Below are 20,294 nucleotides of genomic sequence, written 5' to 3'. Positions count from 1 at the left end.
ACGAAAGAACATCACATTGATGCACCTGGACGTATCCTCAGTGATGTATCCCAATGTCATCAGGGTTTCGGGTCTCGCAACATCATACCCCTCACTCAGGTGACCCAGCCGGGGTGATCAAGTCCCGACTTACGTCCCAGTAGCTACCCACGATCAGTCCCACTAGGGAAAGACCAGGGCCACTCAGCGCTGCGCCCAAACTAATCTGCCAGGACTGGGAGGTAGACCAATTTGTCGCGTGGAAGGACTAGGCTCTGTGGATTGACTCCTGTCCGGGCCCCTCCTACGTCTCACTTGTAGTTTCAGCACAACCTTGCGCTTCTCTCAAGGCGTCTAAATGGCCTTTCAGGGGGTCACGGCGTCATCAGTGCCATACCCGAGGCCGGGTTGGCGAAAGGGCCTTTCTGTGTGGAGTTTGCATGTTCTCCCCGTGTCCCCTAGGGTAGGTACCTTCACAAAAAACATGCAGTAATCCTGGTCTCTAAACTACCTCCCACTGGCCAGCCGCGGCGCCTGATGCAGTGATAATTGACACTGGGTCGCCCGCGACTCACCAGACCTGTATTCAGTTTGGATTTTTTTTTCCGCTTGCGTTGTTGCACTCCTCTTGATTAGACCTGTAGCAGACCTGTCCTTGATCCATGCGACAACATGTGCGTTCATTGCTGCCCGTTTGAAAGGACCTTTACTGGTGTTTACTCCCTGAAACAAACACTTATTTCACCTTCCTCATTGCACTGCATTTACTGTATTATGTCGCTTGCTCTAAAAAAGTACATATACATTGGATTGGAATGGTGACATCTGTGAATGTTTTGATCATTTGTAACCTGAACTTCTTGAGTTGCAAATAAAACAAATCATATAACACCTCATTGTCACGGTTGGTGGCTCTGCCTGGCCCTATACCCAGTATACCACAAACAAACGAGCCGTACCTTTGCCAAACTCATCCTAGATCCAATCTTCAAGGTATGTTGACCAACCAAGGTTCATGTGTTAGGTTGTTATTAGAGAAAGTAAGTGTACTTTTTTTGCTGCTTTTGTTGAGTGGCTAAATATGCATTTTTTGACCAAATTTTACAGCGATTTCTTTATTATTATTTACTATAGTCCTACTAGACCACAGGAAATTACATCTGGCCAAAAAGATCACATGGTGAGGTGAGGTGACAAACTGACATTGAGCCTATGGCACACAGTATGGCAGCCCATAGTAGTCAGCTGTTCTTTCAGACACATGGAAAACAACTACTGTGGCCAGATGTAATTTCCTGGGGTCTAGTAGGACTATAGTAAATAATAAAAAATAAATGATTTATTATTACATATTTAGCCACTTTTTCTAATGCCCCCGTCCCTCTGTCAAAAATAGCTAAATATATATAAAATAGTACAAAAATCCAAAATCAAAGATATTATCCAGTCTAATATCATGATATGGATATAATATTGATATGGATGATTGGATCGGGACAACCCTAATTATTATTATCGAGTCATTATTGTGAGAGTCATTATTGTGTGGATAGTGAAGCTTTTAAATATTCTTTACCTTTTTTAATGTTTTTTTTTGTGGCTTTCGCCTTTATTTTATATATTTTATGGAGGCAAAGACAGTAGGCTGACAGGAAATGGGGAGAGAGATGGGGGGAAGACATGCAGTAATGGCCGTCGGGATCGGGAGTCAAACCCGCGGCACACTACCAGACTGGATTACCAGGCAAGGTGCCTGGACCACTGAGCCATGGCCCAATTCTTTACCTTTTTACTCCCAATGATTTTAGACAATGAATAATTGTACACTCTGATGTGGTCCAAACAAAATCCAAATAAGAATGTCAGAATTGAAACACAGCTGTTTTTATTAAGTGATTGATTGACAAGTTGTGAACAGAAACACAAGTTGGGGAAACTGACTACTGTGACTAGGATGGAAAAGAGACCATCGTTAGTAGCCTATAGAAGAAGTTTTAATCTTTGCTGTGCTAAAAGGTTTTATTCATAGCCAGAATTTGACCCAGTACAGTCAAACACCATCACCAAGGTAACAACAACTAAAATAATCTCTACACTGCATCAGTGGTTACCATAAACCATAAATAACCTCACAAAATGATAACGCTTCTCTTCTAATTGTATGCAGTACCTTCAAGTTTGACCAAATAGTGTCTGCTTCTAGAATAGATTCCAATAAACACAGGGTACAACATGATAAAATACATTTTATCTGAGGTACTGTTGCTACTTGATTACCATATTTTCATGAATTTGACCCCTGGTCGTTTCCGTTTTACGGGCATATATAAGCTTACTGTATGTATGAGGTTGCATGTTTTACAGTGTTTGTTATTATGACATTAAAACACAACATCTGAATGTGTTAAATGTCAGGTACAGCAAAAGGAGTGCATCTCACTGGGTAAGTATAGGAGGAGCTTTACATTTTTTGTCAAATTGTTATTATTCCCTTTAAGCTTTCCACTACTGAAGCTATACAGTATGTTTCGTCTCACTGGCATGTTATAGCTTCAATTTGTGAATTATTATCGCCAATAAATAACTGAATATATGCCGAATGATGTTAAGAATGCTACCACATAGTAATGCTATGGAAGGCATTGTTACATATTATGTGGCTATATGGTTCAACCAAACACTGTATACAAATGGCTCTGATTGCTAAGAATGATCAATTCTACAGAGTAAAATATAGGTGGTATTTGGATTTTGGACATATACTATAGTATTTTACAGTACACCAAAGTAGTGCAGTAAAAATGATTTAATGTAACACTGAATCTTAACATTCAGCAAGCAGGTCACTATGCATGGCTTTTCACATGCACAGATCTCGCTATCGAAGAAGTCCCTCTCGTCAACCTGCTGATAAATGATTGTTCGATATCCGAGAGGAATAGCTTTGTATATCCTCCAGTGCAGGACAGATACAGGGCGAGAGACATATGGCTACAACTGCATACTGTACATCAGTATTGCAGTAACAGTAACATTCACCCAGTACAAAAATAAAAATAAATAGCACAATTGTATAAATCATAATGTATTATGCCTGGGTGAGATATTATAAACTTTTCAGGAAAAGCATTCCCTTTTATTCTCATTGGTTATTTGCTTTCAAATGATCTGACACAGCAGAGCAGACTTTGTCAATGACTCTCGTCTAAAGCAGCTGATAAATACCCCTCCAGCAATTACACATTTTGCTAGGAACTAATTACTAATTTGATTGTTCCATGCCTTGTTGAGCAGAACTGCACAGCCAAATATGTTTCCACCTTTCATTTGCAATTAATATTATGATGACATTGGAGATACAGTGCATCTGTACAGATTAATAGTCTGATAAATACCACCAAGTTTGGTATGCAAGTGTTTTCAGTAACACTGAGGATTTTAATGTGTAGTGCTATAATGCTCCCCAGAAGTTGGATCAACATTTTGATCCTTGGGCTAGTGAAGATAAACTACGGTGGGGAGCATTATTACAGGAGTGTGTAAGCTCTTCATGATTATTACTTTTTTTTGGTTTGTTCTCTACCTGCTCAATGTGCAAGTTATATCTCTGTGTGCTTAAACTTAGTGAATGCAGACAAACCGTGCAAAAACTGCAAAATCTTAAAAGTTATAGCTGGTTTGTGTTAAAATGGCAAAATTACATCTAAAACATAGTGCTTGACTGCATTATGTCACACGGACAAGGACAAAGCAGTCTCTCTCCATCTCTGCCATGTGTACACAGACTGAAGCAGCTATTGGAGTGTGATCAGTTTCAAGCTGTGCTCGATTTCATTGTGGAAGAGGAGAGGAGGAGAGAGAAGAGAGAAGAGAGAAGAGAGGAGAAGAGAAGAGAAGAGAAGAGAAGAGAAGAGAAGAGAATGGTGGACCCAATGGAGGATAGCAGATTACAAAGAACAGGGAGGTGTATGCGGCCACAGCAGAGAAAGACAACAGAGACTGTGTAGTTTAACTACTGTTGAGCTGAGCAGCAGCAAGCTCCTCTCTCATCCGACAGCCAACAGCTGTAATGAGAGCAGCCCCTTTCCCACTCCCGTCCTCTGACAGCAGGAAGGTGACATTACAATGAGGGGCGAGCACCTTCACGGTCTCATTCATGACCTTGGAGAAACTATAGGGGAGAGAGAATAAAAGACAGGGTGAGAAAAGTGATGAGACTGTCTGGAACATCATCTTGAAACAACAACAGACAGAGACATTATAAACCAGTGGTTTTCAACTCATTTCATATCAAGGTCCATTATTTATTCAGCATTTAAGCCACGGACCACCACTTGATGACATTAAGCCTTGCAGACACAAGACTTTGAATATTTTGCAGCCGTGCTCGGGAATACATTTTAGTTGATCTAACCCTTTATGCTGAGTGCCAAGCAGGAAGGCATTGGGTTTAATTTTTACAGTCTTTGGTATGACCCGGCCGGGGATCGAAACCTGAAACCCTCCACTTTCAGGGTGGACACTCTAACCACAAAGCCACTGAGATGGTTATGTATGCACTGTTAATGTGGAATTTTACAACTGAGACTAGGCAAATAGGCTCAAATGGACCACTATAGATTTGTACACTCTCAGCGTTAAATTACCACTCCCTCCCACAGTGCAGTGCGAGGGATGGCACTGTGGGTGCAACTAATGGCTAATGAATGCTACTCACTGTGGGTGCAGCTTGTACAGTGTTCCATCAACGCCCACAGTGACGTCCAGATGGTCCAGCCCTCTGTTCTCTCTGATCTTATCGACCACAGCCGCCATTCCAGCCCCACATATCTGTGCTGCACGACGTGACACAGCTCCACATACCTGTAGTAAAAAAATTAATAATAACCTTAAAAATACCATATGATCCAAAGCTTTAATCTGTAACCTTAATGTCCTAAGTTTCTTCTCTGAGGTTTGGGTGGAGGACATATTGCATTTTGAGCTTCATGCAGTACCACTTGTCAACCAGTACAGCCTGATCATGGGATATAAACATCTCAATAGGGCATAGAGATTCCCCATAGAGATTTACAAAAATATACGGTAATAATATAAGCCATCCAGGATCCCGAAGAGCTGGTAGACAAACAGTGTACTACAATAACTGCAGTTGTGTTAGTTATATTGTATTAACGTACATTTCTCTAACACACACTTGTCACACTGGTCAAAAAAAAACTGTTACTTTTTATGGATTACAGATTTAGCAGTTAACTTCCACCACACAGTTTAATAATAGGACATGATTCTGCATTTACACAGTTTATCACATCGCTGTTATGTTATCTCACAAATAGCTCCACTCACACAAGCTCTCGTCACAAGACGAAGCTCACAAAAAGGCGTTGTATTTCTCAGTCACAATAGACTGAAAACCACAAAACTGCTGGTCTGTACGTGCCCTACTTAAGTAAAACATTTGAGTACTTTTTTCCACCCCTGAGCGGGTGTTTAGCTGTACCGGGGGAACACCCAGAGGTGCATTGTTTTTGCGAGGTGGAATTGGGTTCAGCAGATATAGTGCACGCTCCGCTCCCCAGGGGGAGTGCACGCTCCGCTCCCCAGGGGGAGTGCACGCTCCGCTCCCCAGGGGGAGTGCACGCTCCGCTCCCCAGGGGGAGTGCACGCTCCGCTCCCCAGGGGGAGTGCACGCTCCGCTCCCCAGGGGGAGTGCACGCTCCGCTCCCCAGGGGGAGTGCACGCTCCGCTCCCCAGGGGGAGTGCACGCTCCGTTCCCCAGGGGGAGTGCACGCTCCGCTCCCCAGGGGGAGTGCACGCTCCGCTCCCCAGGGGGAGTGCACGCTCCGCTCCCCAGGGGGAGTGCACGCTCCGCTCCCCAGGGGGAGTGCACGCTCCGCTCCCCAGGGGGAGTGCACGCTCCGCTCCCCAGGGGGAGTGCACGCTCCGCTCCCCAGGGGGAGTGCACGCTCCGCTCCCCAGGGGGTGTGCACACACGCTCCCCAGGGGGAGTGCACGCTCCGCTCCCCAGGGGGAGTGCACGCTCCGCTCCCCAGGGGGTGTGCACACACGCTCCCCAGGGGGAGTGCACGCTCCGCTCCCCAGGGGGAGTGCACGCTCCGCTCCCCAGGGGGAGTGCACGCTCCGCTCCCCAGGGGGAGTGCACGCTCCGCTCCCCAGGGGGAGTGCACGCTCCGCTCCCCAGGGGGAGTGCACGCTCCGCTCCCCAGGGGGTGTGCACACACGCTCCCCAGGGGGAGTGCACGCTCCGCTCCCCAGGGGGAGTGCACGCTCCGTTCCCCAGGGGGAGTGCACGCTCCGTTCCCCAGGGGGAGTGCACGCTCCGCTCCCCAGGGGGAGTGCACGCTCCGCTCACCAGGGGGAGTGCACGCTCCGCTCCCCAGGGGGAGTGCACGCTCCGTTCCCCAGGGGGAGTGCACGCTCCGCTCCCCAGGGGGAGTGCACGCTCCGCTCACCAGGGGGAGTGCACGCTCCGCTCCCCAGGGGGAGTGCACGCTCCCCAGAAAATTCCTGGGGGTCATTGACGTGAAAACGTTTGAGAACCACCGATCCACTCAGGATTTAGAAGGTCTTAAGTTAATACCAAGTACGTGTGGTTGGTTGGAGGTGGTCTCCCTACACTTACATTGAGATAACTATGTGTGGTGCTACTACATATATTTGTTCACAAATATTGGTTTTGTTGCTTAACAACTCCAAAATAAGGGTCAGCCAGATATGCTTATTGTCTGAGTCACTTGACATGTGTAGTTTAACTTGCCACTGATTAAATATGGAAAAGAAACCTCCATTTTAGGGATAGAAATAGCACACATTTAGCAGATTTAAACACTGTTCACTTTTAAACTGGTTTGCAATCATTTATGTCTACAGAGACAGATACACAGCAGCAGCAGCAGCATTGGTTTTGTCATGACAAGAAGGATAATTGATGGAAAGGATGGAGTTAATTTCCCCTGTGGCCCATATTAAAAAAAAGTATTCTGAAAAACCTATGTTTCTATATCAGTGGTGCTGCTCAAACCTTTTCACCCCCAAAAATATACAGCATGTATTTGGCCGCCAACCCGCATCTCAAAATATGTTATTCCAGGGACCCCCAGAACCAAAGATTTGAGTTTAAAAAAAAAGTTTGCTTTAAAAATATATATATATTCAAAGATTTGAACACATTTTCCAAAAATATTTGAGTCAAGGAAGCTGTCATCACAGGTATTTGTATTTTCTCTCACCTGTTTGACTATGATACTGTCATCAGCGGTGGTGTCCAATCCCAGGTGCTGCAGAATGGATCTGACCTGCAGTAGAGCCAGGCGGTCACTAGAGGGAGACAAACACATGCAGATAGTTAGTTACAGTAAGCCACACACCCAGGGCCCACTTTCTGTACTTGAGACCTATCTTTCTCATTGGCTGCCTCGTCTCTAGTCGACCTCTAAGCCAATGGGACAGCAGCACACACACACGTAAACAGGCACGCACGCACAATGACCTGGTCCTACCTCTCTATCTGCGAGAGGTACTTTGTCTCAAAGATGCCTCTGGTCTTCAGCGTTTCGGAGATCTGACCTCGGAACAGGAAACCTCTCTTGGTCAGATCAATCAGGATGTTCCTCACAATTTCACCAAGATACATCCCACTGCACATCTTCTCAAATCTGTCGCACACACGCACACACACACACACACACACACACACACACACACACACACACACACACACACACACACACACACACACACACACACACACACACACACACACACACACACACACACACACACACACAAACAGAAACAGAAACAGAAACATCAATCACATGTGGTCTAATCGATTCAATAACGATGACACGTTCAGTGAATGGACTTGCAGTACAACTTGATTGTTTTCCATTAAATGTTGTATATTGTTACTGTCTGTCTAGGGCAGGGGTTTTCAACTGATTGTGAACGAGGGACCACCACTCTGACTTAGAATCAACCTGGGGACCACTGAAAAATGTAAATATCTACAAATCTTCATTACTAAATGCATGGTCAGGGACCACATGCAATACCTTCACGGACCACCAGTGGTCCACGGACCACCTGTTGAAAATCCCTGGTCTAGGGCAAGCCTTGTGATGTAGGCCCGCCACCCTACTGCCATTTTACAAGATCAATGGAGACAAATTACAAAGCTTTTGCCCTACAATGCACTCACATATGTTCTATATTGTATCCAGTATGTGCGTGCGTGCGTGTCTAACCTCTGTTTGCCTGGGTTCAGGGAGAAGTCGTCGACAGCGTGGTCGTACTCTGTCCTGATGTCATCCAGACAGCCGTTGTCTCCGAACGCCCCCCACTCCATGTTGATGCACATCCTGCCCTCGTCTCCCTCCACCAGATCAATGTTCCTCATCTCCTCCATGTAGCATGCGTTGCTGCCAGTGCCTGCACCACACCACGGCACGGATACATAATATACTCAGTGGTGGAAACTCTGACAGCAATTTTCTATGAGGGCAATTCTGCAAATGTCTTTGCAGTTTTCAGAAAAATGTTTCTATGTCAGTCGTTCTCACGGACCTCCAGAAATATATGTATTTGGCCACCGACCACGATCTGAAAATATGTTGTTCCAGGGACATCACCCAGAAGCAAAGATTTGAGTTAAAAAATAATATATATTCCAAGATTTGTGCCACATTTTCATGATTTTTCTAAAATAGCAGATCTACAAGCTCGTAGTGCGGCACTCGGTGCCGCTCTATGAGCTTGTAGATCTGGTATTTTTCAATAGCTGAAGTATAACATAATGCTTAAAACACCAAAAGGGGTTCCCAACCTGAATCCCAAACATTGCATAAAACTGAATAAATAAAAGTACACAAATATAAATTTAACACATCGCCTGTCAAAGACGTATATTTATGTCCTATCAAATCCAATGCTTCCCCACCGAAGACGTATATTTACGTCTTTAATGGTTTATGATAGATCACGGTCGTAATGTGGCATACATTAGCATTGGGTTGCTATAGCTAGCGGTAAACAGGCCCATTTGTTTCCATTTTTACACTCTCAGAGTTACACACCCGTACGGGGCCATCTGGAATTGGAACCCAACCAAGGACACTTTGAGACCCACTGGTGTAGCAGAATGTTTCCAGGGAGCCAACATGCACAATAGCATAAACCTAAATTAATATCATTGGTAACACCAGGAAGTCGGAAGATTTATATCCAAAATGGCGTACAGTATGTGTGCATAGAGCCTATTGACAATACAATGATTTAAGTGAAAATAGAACAAAAACAGACAGATATCAATGACAACACAGGCATTATGTTGTCCAGTTGTGACTGAGATGCCTTTTCATGAACCAACATCAAACTGAGACAGTTTAAGAGGAAAGTAAAGCACACCTGCAATGAGTCCGACCTCACAGGTGGGCTCTTCGTAGGCACAGGTCATTAAGGTTCCCACGGTGTCATTTACGACAGCAACCACATCCAGATCAAACTCCTAAAGAGACAAAGTCATACTGCAGTCAGCATTACAGTACCCTTGAGTATCACACAGTATCAACCGTTTGACCGCCAGGATTAATTCATCTATTTATCACGCAATGCCAAGGTTTTATCGAACATAAGAATGTGAGAAAACGAGGGAACAAACTCCTGTCCTCTGGTGTATCGTACCTCTCTCCTCTTGATGGCCTCTCTCAGGAGTCCTACCACGTCTTCTCCCTCACAGTCTGTCGCCTTGAAGCCCTTAGTCCATGTCACCAGGATACCCTAAACACACGCGCGCACACACACACACACACACACACACACACACACACACACACACACACACACACACACACACACACACACGAAACCGGTTAACGTTGGCAAGGATGAGTTTTTTTTTTCATGAATGGAGCAGGAATTGTGGGGACAGATATGTAGAGTGGATATGTTGAAAAAACAACACGAGTGATTGACACTTCATTGCGTCATTGGAGCATAGAAAAAGGTTGAGGTTCATGAGCTCAACACACGGTGTCAGGGGTCAGTGTGTATAACCTCATGCTGGCTTCCATTGAAAATGACTTTCAGCCTGCTGTATGAATGCAGCATAAAGGTCCTTTCAAACGGGCAGCGATGAACGCAGCAACGCAAGCGAAAAAACTAAGAATCCAGGTCTGGTGAGTGCACGAAACAAGCAAGTGCGTGACAATGTCACAGGACCTCGCCCAGCTAAATACGCTTGCCCCTCGACTGCCGAAAAAAACCTGCAGTTCTCATTGAAAATGAACTATAGGCACGTTAAATCACTGCCCGTTTGAAAGGCCGAACTGTAATGCTGCGTTCACACGGGCAGATATACAACGATACAGACTACCATTTATTTTTAACGGAAGCCCGCGACGTGAAGCTACAAAGCAAATCCGACGTTAAAATATAAAGATACAAAGCTACACATACTGTTGAACTGGCTTCAACTTCAGATACAAAGCGACAAATATGCTGTGAATCTTTGCATCTTGGCATCTGCCCGGGTGAACGCAGCATAAGTCTTATTATGTTGTATTACTTAGGCACACTATATCCTGACACAGTTGTGTCAGGGCTTCACACACAGTATTGGATATTTTATCGGACAAGAAGCAGTGAGAATATATCACATAGGAAGTGAGCACTTGCTGTCAGATATACTGATAGGACACAGAGGCGTTGTGTACACAGTATACTCACAGCATCCAGGCTGGTCTGTCGGCAGGGGAAGGAGAAAGTAAAACCAAGAGGAAGACGAGCACTCTTCATCCCCATGTAGTCCAGGAAGTCACTGATGCACTGGACTATGTGGTCAAACAACTAAGAGCAAAAACAAACAAAACAAACAAAAAAAGGTTGTAAGACTGCAAAATTGCAGCGTGACACAGCTCTGTTTATTTAAATTGTATATGAATTTCTTATTCTTGATTGTTTTGTTTCTCAGATTAACACTTTGGCCATGTAAACCTATGACAATAAAGCCCCTTTAGAGTGGAGAGAGAGAGAGAGAAAGAGAGAGAGAGAGAGAGAGCAGAAAGAGTGAGAGTGAGAGAGAAATGTGATAATTCTGTACAAGGAAATATTTCTACCAGCAAGATTTCCCAGCTGATGAAGGGACTTGAATTACCAAGCTTTTTAGTAACAAATGTGGAACTAGTGTTCATGTGATAATGGAGTGAAAATCTGTTGGGGCTGCAACTTGCAAGGCAAACCTAAGATAAACCTTAGCAGGAATGTCTTGCTACATTATCCCATACTGTACTGTATGTCACAAGAGACAGAAACGGACGGGAGGTCACAGAGGGGACGAGAGGACTAAAGGTGATCAGACGGATCAGCCTCAGCCAGGCCAGGGGTTAAGTTCAAATCTATCTTTTAACTACTTAAACACATGCTAATACACACCATCAGCAAGTTTACAAATGTCAAATATCTCTGCTGTCGGGAAGAAACAACCTAACTCCAAAATGTTCATTTTTCAGGAAATTAAAAATTAAAATAAATTAGGAAATGAAAAATATTAGTTTTTCTGGAAATGACGAAAACCTTGTATTTAAAAAAAAAAGCAATACTGCCACCTCAAAGTTGGTGTTGTGACTTGACTGTACATACAGTGATAGTCAATGACTTGCATGAGAGGGGGAGAGGTGATAGTTAGGAGTTTTAGCAGACAGTTTGAGGGTCCAATGGAGTTCAGAGGTTTTGTCCGAAGAGCTTTTTACTACTTTTCATTGGTTCAATATAAGTTTTTGTATTTCTTTCTTTCTTTCTTTCAAATCTCACTTTTTTTTAACAGTAAATGGTGTTCAATAGCACTGATTTATGCAAATAAATATATAAATAATAATAATAATATTAATAATAAAATGGAGTTAGCTGATTTCCTCCCGACAGCAACAATATACAGCATCAGCAAGTTTACAAACGTCAAATAAAAAATATACTTTCTGTTCACTCAATTTCCGTCTCAAAATGTGGTCTCATATCTCACCTCCTCTCCTGTTCCTTGCATCACTTCCATAGGAATGGCGTAGATCTTGTTGTGCATCTCCACTGTTCTTTTCTTCCCAGAGCGGATCTTCACCAACAGAACTCTGAAGTTGGTCCCGCCAAGATCCAGCGCCAGGAAGTCACCGTTCTCTGGAAACGCACACACACACAACACAAGCGAGGACTATAAGAACAGAGCACACATCAACACATCGGTCCTAAGATCCCGGCACTTACCTGTTGTCACTTCTAGAATAGATTTTAAGATCATTTTAAATTTGTATGAATCACTTAATGCTATATGCACCAAAATACATATCAGTCACGATCAAAGGGCATGAACCTATAGTAGGCCACTGAGTTCCTCTGGCACTGAATGTTTGATGGCATTTCGCCATTTTGAAAGAACCTACTGCTCAAGTCCTACTGTTTCCACCCTCGCCTTTGGCTGAGTTTTTATTAGGGATGCACGATTAATCGGTAGCATAATTGGAATCGGCCATAAAAATATAATCGGTAATCGTGCAACTCTAGTTTTTATCTCTCTGTTGCTATCCATGTACTCACTGTGTTTCTGATTTCACTGCTATTTTACGCTATTATTGATTTTTGCTTGTATTTTAATGTTGTTTCAAGTTTTTGCTTGTCTTTATTTGTTCTGTAAAGCACTTCGCGCTGCATTTTTATGTCATGAAAGGTGCTCTATAAGAAAGTTTATTTGTATTATTATTACTATTATTATTACAATGATTATTATTACCATTATTATTGTTATAATGTATTGTTATTATTATTGTTATTGTTATTGTTATTATTATTATTAATGGTAAGAGACATGCAACTTTTAGTTTGTTTGGCCCACACTCTGGAAGTCCCTGCCAGTCAATCTGAGAATGGCTCCATCAGTAGATGTTTTAAACATTTATTTTTGCCTTGCTTAAAGTTATCGTTATCACAATGATTAATCTGACATTGGGGTTTCTTTTCTGTTCTCTGCACATTTGATTGCATCTTTATGTTCTTGTTTTTGGACAAAAGATTGTACATGTACTGTCACATGTCCCTAGATTTAACCCCAGGGGTTGGGGTGGCTGACAATTGTTCATCACAGGGAGATGAAACAATGAATCTGTAACCTGATTGGCTTATGCCCATAATCACCTGATGAGAGCTGCTAATCTGATGGGGAGTGGTCTGAGCCTCTCTCTCTCTCTCTCGCTCACTCGCACGCACGCACGCACACATGTCGCATGCATATACAGACAAGTATACACGCTCATGTGCAAACTATAAGCAGCATGATTAGGGTGAGTCACTACTTTCACTATTACTACAACGGAATTTGATAACCGGCATGTCAAACAGCCACAGCAGATGAATAACAAATATATCAAAAAAATACTATACAATACAATACTACCGGTACTTACATTTCATGTGAATGTGTGTAAAATAAAAAATATAAAAAGAATAGTAAAGTTTTGGAGAAACATCTAAATGTTCCAGTTACCAACCAAAACAGGCTGAGGCTACGCTCACTGTTAAACACCTTCAAAACATCATGCAGAAACATTTAGAAAAAGACATTGGAGTTTATCTGGATGTAATAAATAAATAAATTAATTAATTAATAAATCACACCCACTTTACTTGTATTGTGTGATAGTTACTGTACTGTAGTCTGTACTGTACCGTACGGTGTTCAGTACTACAGTAGTATTGTACTCCTGTACTGTACTATATTGTAATAGTTATAGTGCAGTGTGAAGCTCAACAGCGCCACTTGAAGGTAGGTCACCCAGCGGTCTTGCAGCTGATCCTACTCCAAACGGACATACATTAGGGACACACGGCCAAGTCGTTGGAGTGGTGTGCACCATTGAGTGGTATGCACCATTTACCAGACAGGGGTTCTGTTTTCACTTTGTGGAATACACTGCACACATGATAAAATCCTCAAAGTTAGCTTATCCATTTTGTACACTCTCCGAGTTGAATTAACACATGATTTTACTGCATGCCTCTGACACCACCCCTAGCTATATTCCTAGCTATTGTTTCCTTATGGTCTTCCAGTGTGTGTGTGTGTGTGTGTGTGTGTGTGTGTGTGTGTGTGTGTGTGTGTGTGTGTGTTATGTATAGTAAGTAGCATGTCACCTGAGCCATCTGGCGTCATTCGTACGTAGGTTGGCAACATCTTTACAGTCGCAATGTCCTGAGTGCTCTTAGACAGGCCATTCTGGATCTCTGTTCTCATACGCTTCTTTACCTAAAGAAGAAATATAGCATCTCTTCTGGTTATTACAAAACTCACACAGCATACAGACACAAAAGCACACACTCCATCTGTCTCTCTGTATTGCTGTGTGTGTGTGTGCACGCACGCATGTGCGTGTGTCTTTGAGCCCTCACCTCCAGCAGCTGATCGACGGTCAGTCGGAACTCCGACAGCGTCTCAGTGATTTGCCGTGATTGGTCAGCGAGTCGGTAGGCCACGGCCGTCACCATGGCGGCGCCTTTCCCACTGCCACTCTCCGACAGGAGGAATCTGACGTCCGAGTCCGGGACCAGACGACGCACCACTTTATGGAGACGACGAGCATATCTAAAAAGAGAAAAGAGAGAGATTTAAAGACTACTAGTCCACTTTCCTAGTTACTTTCTAACAACTTTTAATAGCTGAGCGGTTAGCGAGCCCGCCTAGGACTCCGGGCGTTCGTACGATTCCAGCTCTCAGCAATGTGTCGAGGTGTCCATGACTTGAGCAAGACACATAATAACCACCCTTTGGCTGCCAGAAATATGTTTCTGTCATTATTTTGTTTTATTTCACATTATATTGGGAAAGGTAATTTGGAATTGCGTCACGTCCGGTGCCATGTCCTTATTTGGTGTTGAGCGATGGCTCGCAACATTGTTTGTCAAGCCTCCGTGTAGACGGAAGGACATGAATTGTTTGAGAGAAGCGTGTCATTAACCAAGGTTTGTTTGTTTGTTTCTGAACCAATGTTTTACGTTCTTTGTCAACATTTAAGGTGTCTGTTTGATTTGTATATGAGTTTAATTGATGCGATTTGTTTTTGTTACAGTTTGACGTTTGTTGTTGTTCATATGGGTTTCCTGTCATTCCATTCCCTTCATTCCCCTTATGCAGCCAGTGAGGTAAATCCATGTTTTCATGTATGCATTATATTGTCATGTTCGTTATGTTTATGTGCTTAAGTTTGTTCATGTACTGATCGTTGTTTATTCATTGTGTACTGTGTTCATCAGTTTTGACGTTGGTCTATTGAGAGAGTGAGAGCTCAATAAAATCATCAGTAAACAGAAACGACTGACTCGTTCATGGAGGGAGTGACACACCCTAACTGCTCCCCATCTCCACGCTCCTCTGTAGGCAGGACTCAGCTGGGTAAAGCTGAAAACTCAAGTACCCGCCGTGGGATTGTAATACATTATATAAAAGAAATGTATTTTCCATTTAAAGTTTTTAGTTTACTATCCCATTTATTCAATGCTAGGGTTAGGGTCCTAAGTAAGCCTTGCCGAGCCATGAGGTCCATATAGGGCAGGAAGGAGCCCATCTCCTGTTTCTGTAGCGTGAGGCAGCTTTATGTACAAGTACACCCCCTAGACATGACACTAGTACAGTATGTCACAGGGCCTTACCCCAATGCTGAGTGCCAAGCAGGGAGGCACTGGGTCCCATTTTTCAAAGTCTTTGGTATGACCCGGCTGGGGATCTAACCCCGACCTCCCAGTCCTAGGGCAGACATTCTAACCACAAGGCCACTGAGCTAGGTTTAGGGGTCCTGGGAGGGTGTAAGACTACAGCCAGGAGAGTGTAACACTCACTGAGTTTTGTGTCTTATATTTGGAATTGCAACTCACTGTGGGTGCATCTTGTAGAGTGATCCATCGATGCCCACAGTAGTTCGGAGCCTCCCTGGTCCTTTATTGTCCTTCAGCCTCATCAGGATGGCACCCAGGGTGGCACCTATCAGGTTGGCAGAGCGGCAAGACACAACAGCACACACCTGGAACAGGAGGAGAGGAGAGACAAGTCTAAAACGTAATAATGACATGACTTAACACTCAACATCTACTTGTGTTTCTCTCTCACCAAATGTGTAAAGTGTGGCAACTTGTGATTTGCCACAAAATGAACATTGAATTAATTTGAAATGAATCGATGCATACATGTTGCACGGCTACGCAGTCGTCAGCCGAGGGCTCTACGCCAAGGTTCATCAGAATCTCTTTGGTCCTAGCCAAGCCCTCTTTACTCCTAAAGGACAGAGGGAGAGAGAAAGAGACAGAGATGGAGTGACGGAGGCAAAATGCTAGTACAGATACTGTAGATACATATTGAGACGGGTACATATGCAGACACGGTTGAGGAGGATAGATATGTAGTTTGTGTGACCTAAAGGAAATGTTGTTATTATTGACCATTCTACAACTCTATCAGGCAGAGACTTTTTAATAAGGCGGATCCAAATGATGAATTTGTGTGGTTGGATGACTCTGAGAAACTCTTTCAAAATGATTTTTTTTATTTTTTTTATTTGCCTCATTTCTTGAAAAGGCCTGGTCAATGACGACGAGGGCCATTTACAGACAGACAGACAGACAGACAGACAGACAGACAGACAGACAGACAGACAGACAGACAGACAGACAGACAGACAGACAGATCTCCATATACAGTATGGGTGTAAGAGACAGTTACAACAGTTACTCTATTAATAGTCTCCAGGGTCTTACTATTGTACATTAATGTGCAAATGAGCTCAACTTGAATGAAGAGGATGAACTTACTTCTCTATGGCTGAGACATGCTTGGTCTCAATTTTCCCTTTGGTGAGCAGCTCCGGCGTGATCCTTCCCTCGAACAACATGCCTTCTTTAGCCATTTTGACCAGGATGAGGCGAACCAGCTCTCCCATGTACATGCCACTGACCATCTTCTCAAAACTACAACAGACAAAGTGAGAGAGAGAGAGAGAGAGAGAGCCTCAGAAACCTTTGAGTTTATCATCCATGGTGAGCTTTTCATTAGTAGATATAGTTAATTTAGGCTTTGTCCTTTGGTTGTTCCTACACATGTGAGGAAGGATTTGAGAAAACCATGTCTATCTCTGCTTAGGATATATACCATTTTCCTTTTCCTTGCACTGAGAAGAAAGACAGACAGACAGACGTATATTACTGTACATACAGTTGTTTTCCTGGGTTGAGCGATCCCCGGTCTATCTCTCTGTCGTACTCTGTCCTGAGGTCTTCCAGCCTGCCGTCGTCTCCGAACGCCCCCCACTCTGTGTTCACACACATCCTGCCCTCGTCCCCCTCCACTGTGTGGATGTGACGGAGCTCCTCCATGTAGCACGCATTGGTACCCGTACCTGTAGAAAGAAAGAAAGAAAGAAAGAATGATGGGCTGACAAACAGTTGAGATTATTGAATGCGTACCTGTTAGCCATGTAACGGTATATGGTATATCGATTAAAATCTATTCAAACTGGTGACAATTTAAATCACGTGAAGTACTTTTTCCACCACTGATAGTATGTATGCTGGGTAAGAACAGCCACTGAAAGTGGATGTACAGGAAGTAGCACCCACGGAAAGGTGCATTCCCAGGGCAGGAGACTTGGTGATTGGTCAAAAAAAGTAATTGTCCTATAGACAATTTCAGCTATAACGTTCTTTAAGGTCTTATAATCACTTAAATACTTGTGGAATGAGATGTCTTGGTTGCTCAGAGAGTAAGTATGACTGGTATATTCAAGTACCGATGATGATGCCGACTTCACAGCGCTGGTCATCGAAGCCACAGGTCATCATGGTTCCCACTGTGTCGTTCACTACTGCCATGATATCAGCCTCGTAGTCCTGCAGGACACACGTGTACATGTAAACACACAAGCCCCACATACACCACAAAGTAAAACACAAATATGACATTTCTAATTCTGTTCACAAAATAGCCTCTGAACCCAGACTTTTATTTTCGTTCATATATTCGGCTCAAAAACGAAAAGCCTGAGGAAACCCATTGGAAAATCTGGCACAGAAAGTGGGAGTCAACTTGTATTTCGCTAACCAATAGCGCGTCACACCAAATTTGGTGAGGTCAGTGTTCTCAGCTGTTTTCTACAGGGACGGGAAGAGGGGGGCGGACACTCAGATCTCTGAACCAATAGGATCCACCGCTTTTTTGGTGCCGGCACCTCTAGACTATAAATCACACAGGATAGGCTACATCCAAAATAACTGTCACAGATACCTCTTTTCTCATTTTATTTTAGTTTTAATGAATTCAAAAGTCCTTTTATTGTAGTGTTTCCTTTGCGTAATTCTTTTGAACTACATTGAATTGCCTTGATATTGCCACTCCATAAGGTTATTCATTTAGATCTTTGAGGACCTGTCTGTGGGCAACAGAAAATGACAGGTGACCAAATGGTGTCATGTATGAAGATTGAAGACTCACTCCGCGTTTCTTAATGGCCTTGTTGAGCAGCGTCACCACGTCCAGTCCCTCCACTCCACTGGCCTTAAAACGCTTGGTCCATGTTAGCAGGGTTCCCTAAGGACAGAGGGGGGAGACAGAAGGGGTGTTGTTTGTTACAGTCTTACAGTCCAAAAAGCATAACCCATACATCAGAAAGCAGTATATTAAAGAACTGCACATAAGAAACTAATTTACTCCATGGCAAACAAAGTGCAAGCCAAGTTTACATTTTAGCTCGTCTGTCTTAGTGTCTTGTCTTGTTTGACCCAGAGTAATATAGTAAGAGAGTGGCGACACTGCTGCGTTGACTCCCATTGTAACAATGGAATGTTACAATGGAATAGTTCCAATGTTTGGAACTATAGCCCATAGCACCCCGCTTTGCGGTGAGATCAAAGCGTGTCTCCACTCTCTTACTAGATTACTCTGGTTTGACCCTACGTACATAGTCTAGTTTGGTCTGCCGGTAGGGGAAGGATTCTTACCTCGTCTAGTTTGGTCTGCCGAACGGGGAAGGAGAAGGTGAATCCGACGGGGAGTTTCTTGTCTTTGATGTTCTGTTTGTCCATGAAGTCTCCAAGACACTCTGCCACATGGTCGAACAGCTGGGACATATGGAAGAGGAGGAGGGTTGCAGTAGTTATTAACTCATCTTATTCTGAAAGCCGCTTCACTCGGAAACCTAGAATCAGGAAGTGAAGATCCACTATGTCCCGTGATTGTCATTTAATCAACCCAAAACATGCATTTTGTAACTGAAGATGATCTTTCAAACAAAGTGATAATTTGACCCCCCAGTATCAGGATGTATTAGGATGTTGATATTCATCAGCCAACACTCCCCACTCACAGGAATTGCCTGTCATAATTTGGCTCAATGAGACAAATACCAATGTGCATGTGTAATTGTGTATAGGGAATAGGGATGGGAGGATATAAGAGTCTCAAGATCACTTTAATGTGGCGAATTTCCATTATCAGGATAATCGTGAGTATCAGATTCACGGGGGAATTGAAAAAGCCGTCACTCACATTTTGTTTTCTTTCTACAATGTGTTCAAAAGTAGCACAGTAGTAGTAGACAGCCTTTATGGATCAGTTCAGTTTCAGCTTCACCCAGCTGATGGCTACTCAGATGGTCATGATGAGAGCTTGGGACGGAGCCGTTAGTGGGTTTTGGGTCTTGTTTTAAGGACACTTTGACAGGCGAACCGGTGACCTTCGCAGACGTCCTTTCTTCCCACCCAGCTATGGCCACAAAACGCATTTGCTTTATTTATCCTTTATTTGTACAAGGGGACCTTATAATCAGGGGCGTTCTTTACTCTTACATGTTGTGTACCGGCGGTACATAACAGTAAAACTCACATTTGCTCAGCTTCCTTCTGACAATTTATTTTGTATTACCTTATTGTTTGATTTTATTTTAGCATTAATTCTGCTGTACTTCTGTATGTGTGATCTGAAAACAAAACATGTTATTGTACTGTGCGTCTGTTGTTTTTATTCTCTCATTGGGATTACCTGCTGGGTGAGCCTGAATCTGTACAAAAAAGTAGTTTCTTTACTAAATGTATTATAGCCAATTATTTTGACCAGCATAATCGTTATATTAAATGTTCATATCGTCCCATGCCTAGTGTGTGTTTGTGTGCACATGCATGCACGTTTCTGTGTCATTGTACCTACTCTTGCACCTGTGTGTGTGTGTGTGTGTGTGTGTGTGTGTGTGTGTGTGTGTGTGTGTGTGTGTGTGTGT

At 43.4% G+C, this 20,294-nt stretch overlaps 1 protein-coding gene across 2 annotated transcripts in view; it reads right to left on the bottom strand.

Annotated features, from left to right (window-relative positions):
* Positions 1-1,847: 1,847 nt before the first annotated feature.
* LOC308319078 (hexokinase-1-like) overlaps positions 1,848-20,294 on the bottom strand; it is a 35,590-nt gene continuing 17,143 nt past the window's right edge. For both annotated transcript variants that reach the window (XM_080768919.1, XM_080768918.1), the window contains exons 4-21: positions 19,021-19,140; positions 18,515-18,610; positions 17,814-17,913; positions 17,240-17,423; positions 16,840-16,995; positions 16,219-16,306; positions 15,910-16,055; positions 14,431-14,623; positions 14,176-14,287; positions 12,020-12,168; positions 10,729-10,848; positions 9,685-9,780; positions 9,409-9,508; positions 8,250-8,433; positions 7,503-7,658; positions 7,233-7,320; positions 4,697-4,842; positions 1,848-4,150 (exon numbers count right to left, since the gene is read on the bottom strand). In XM_080768919.1, coding sequence (XP_080625045.1) covers positions 3,988-4,150; positions 4,697-4,842; positions 7,233-7,320; positions 7,503-7,658; positions 8,250-8,433; positions 9,409-9,508; positions 9,685-9,780; positions 10,729-10,848; positions 12,020-12,168; positions 14,176-14,287; positions 14,431-14,623; positions 15,910-16,055; positions 16,219-16,306; positions 16,840-16,995; positions 17,240-17,423; positions 17,814-17,913; positions 18,515-18,610; positions 19,021-19,140 — 2,397 coding nt within the window. In that variant the 3' untranslated portion in view covers positions 1,848-3,987. The remainder of the gene's footprint in view (positions 4,151-4,696; positions 4,843-7,232; positions 7,321-7,502; positions 7,659-8,249; positions 8,434-9,408; positions 9,509-9,684; positions 9,781-10,728; positions 10,849-12,019; positions 12,169-14,175; positions 14,288-14,430; positions 14,624-15,909; positions 16,056-16,218; positions 16,307-16,839; positions 16,996-17,239; positions 17,424-17,813; positions 17,914-18,514; positions 18,611-19,020; positions 19,141-20,294) is intronic.

This window comes from Protomyctophum bolini (genome assembly GCF_963924005.1).
Source record: "Protomyctophum bolini genome assembly, chromosome: 1".
NCBI lineage: Eukaryota > Metazoa > Chordata > Actinopteri > Myctophiformes > Myctophidae > Protomyctophum > Protomyctophum bolini.
The sequence above is the reverse complement of the archived record's forward strand: the minus strand, read 5'-3'. Positions and strand labels throughout refer to the sequence as shown.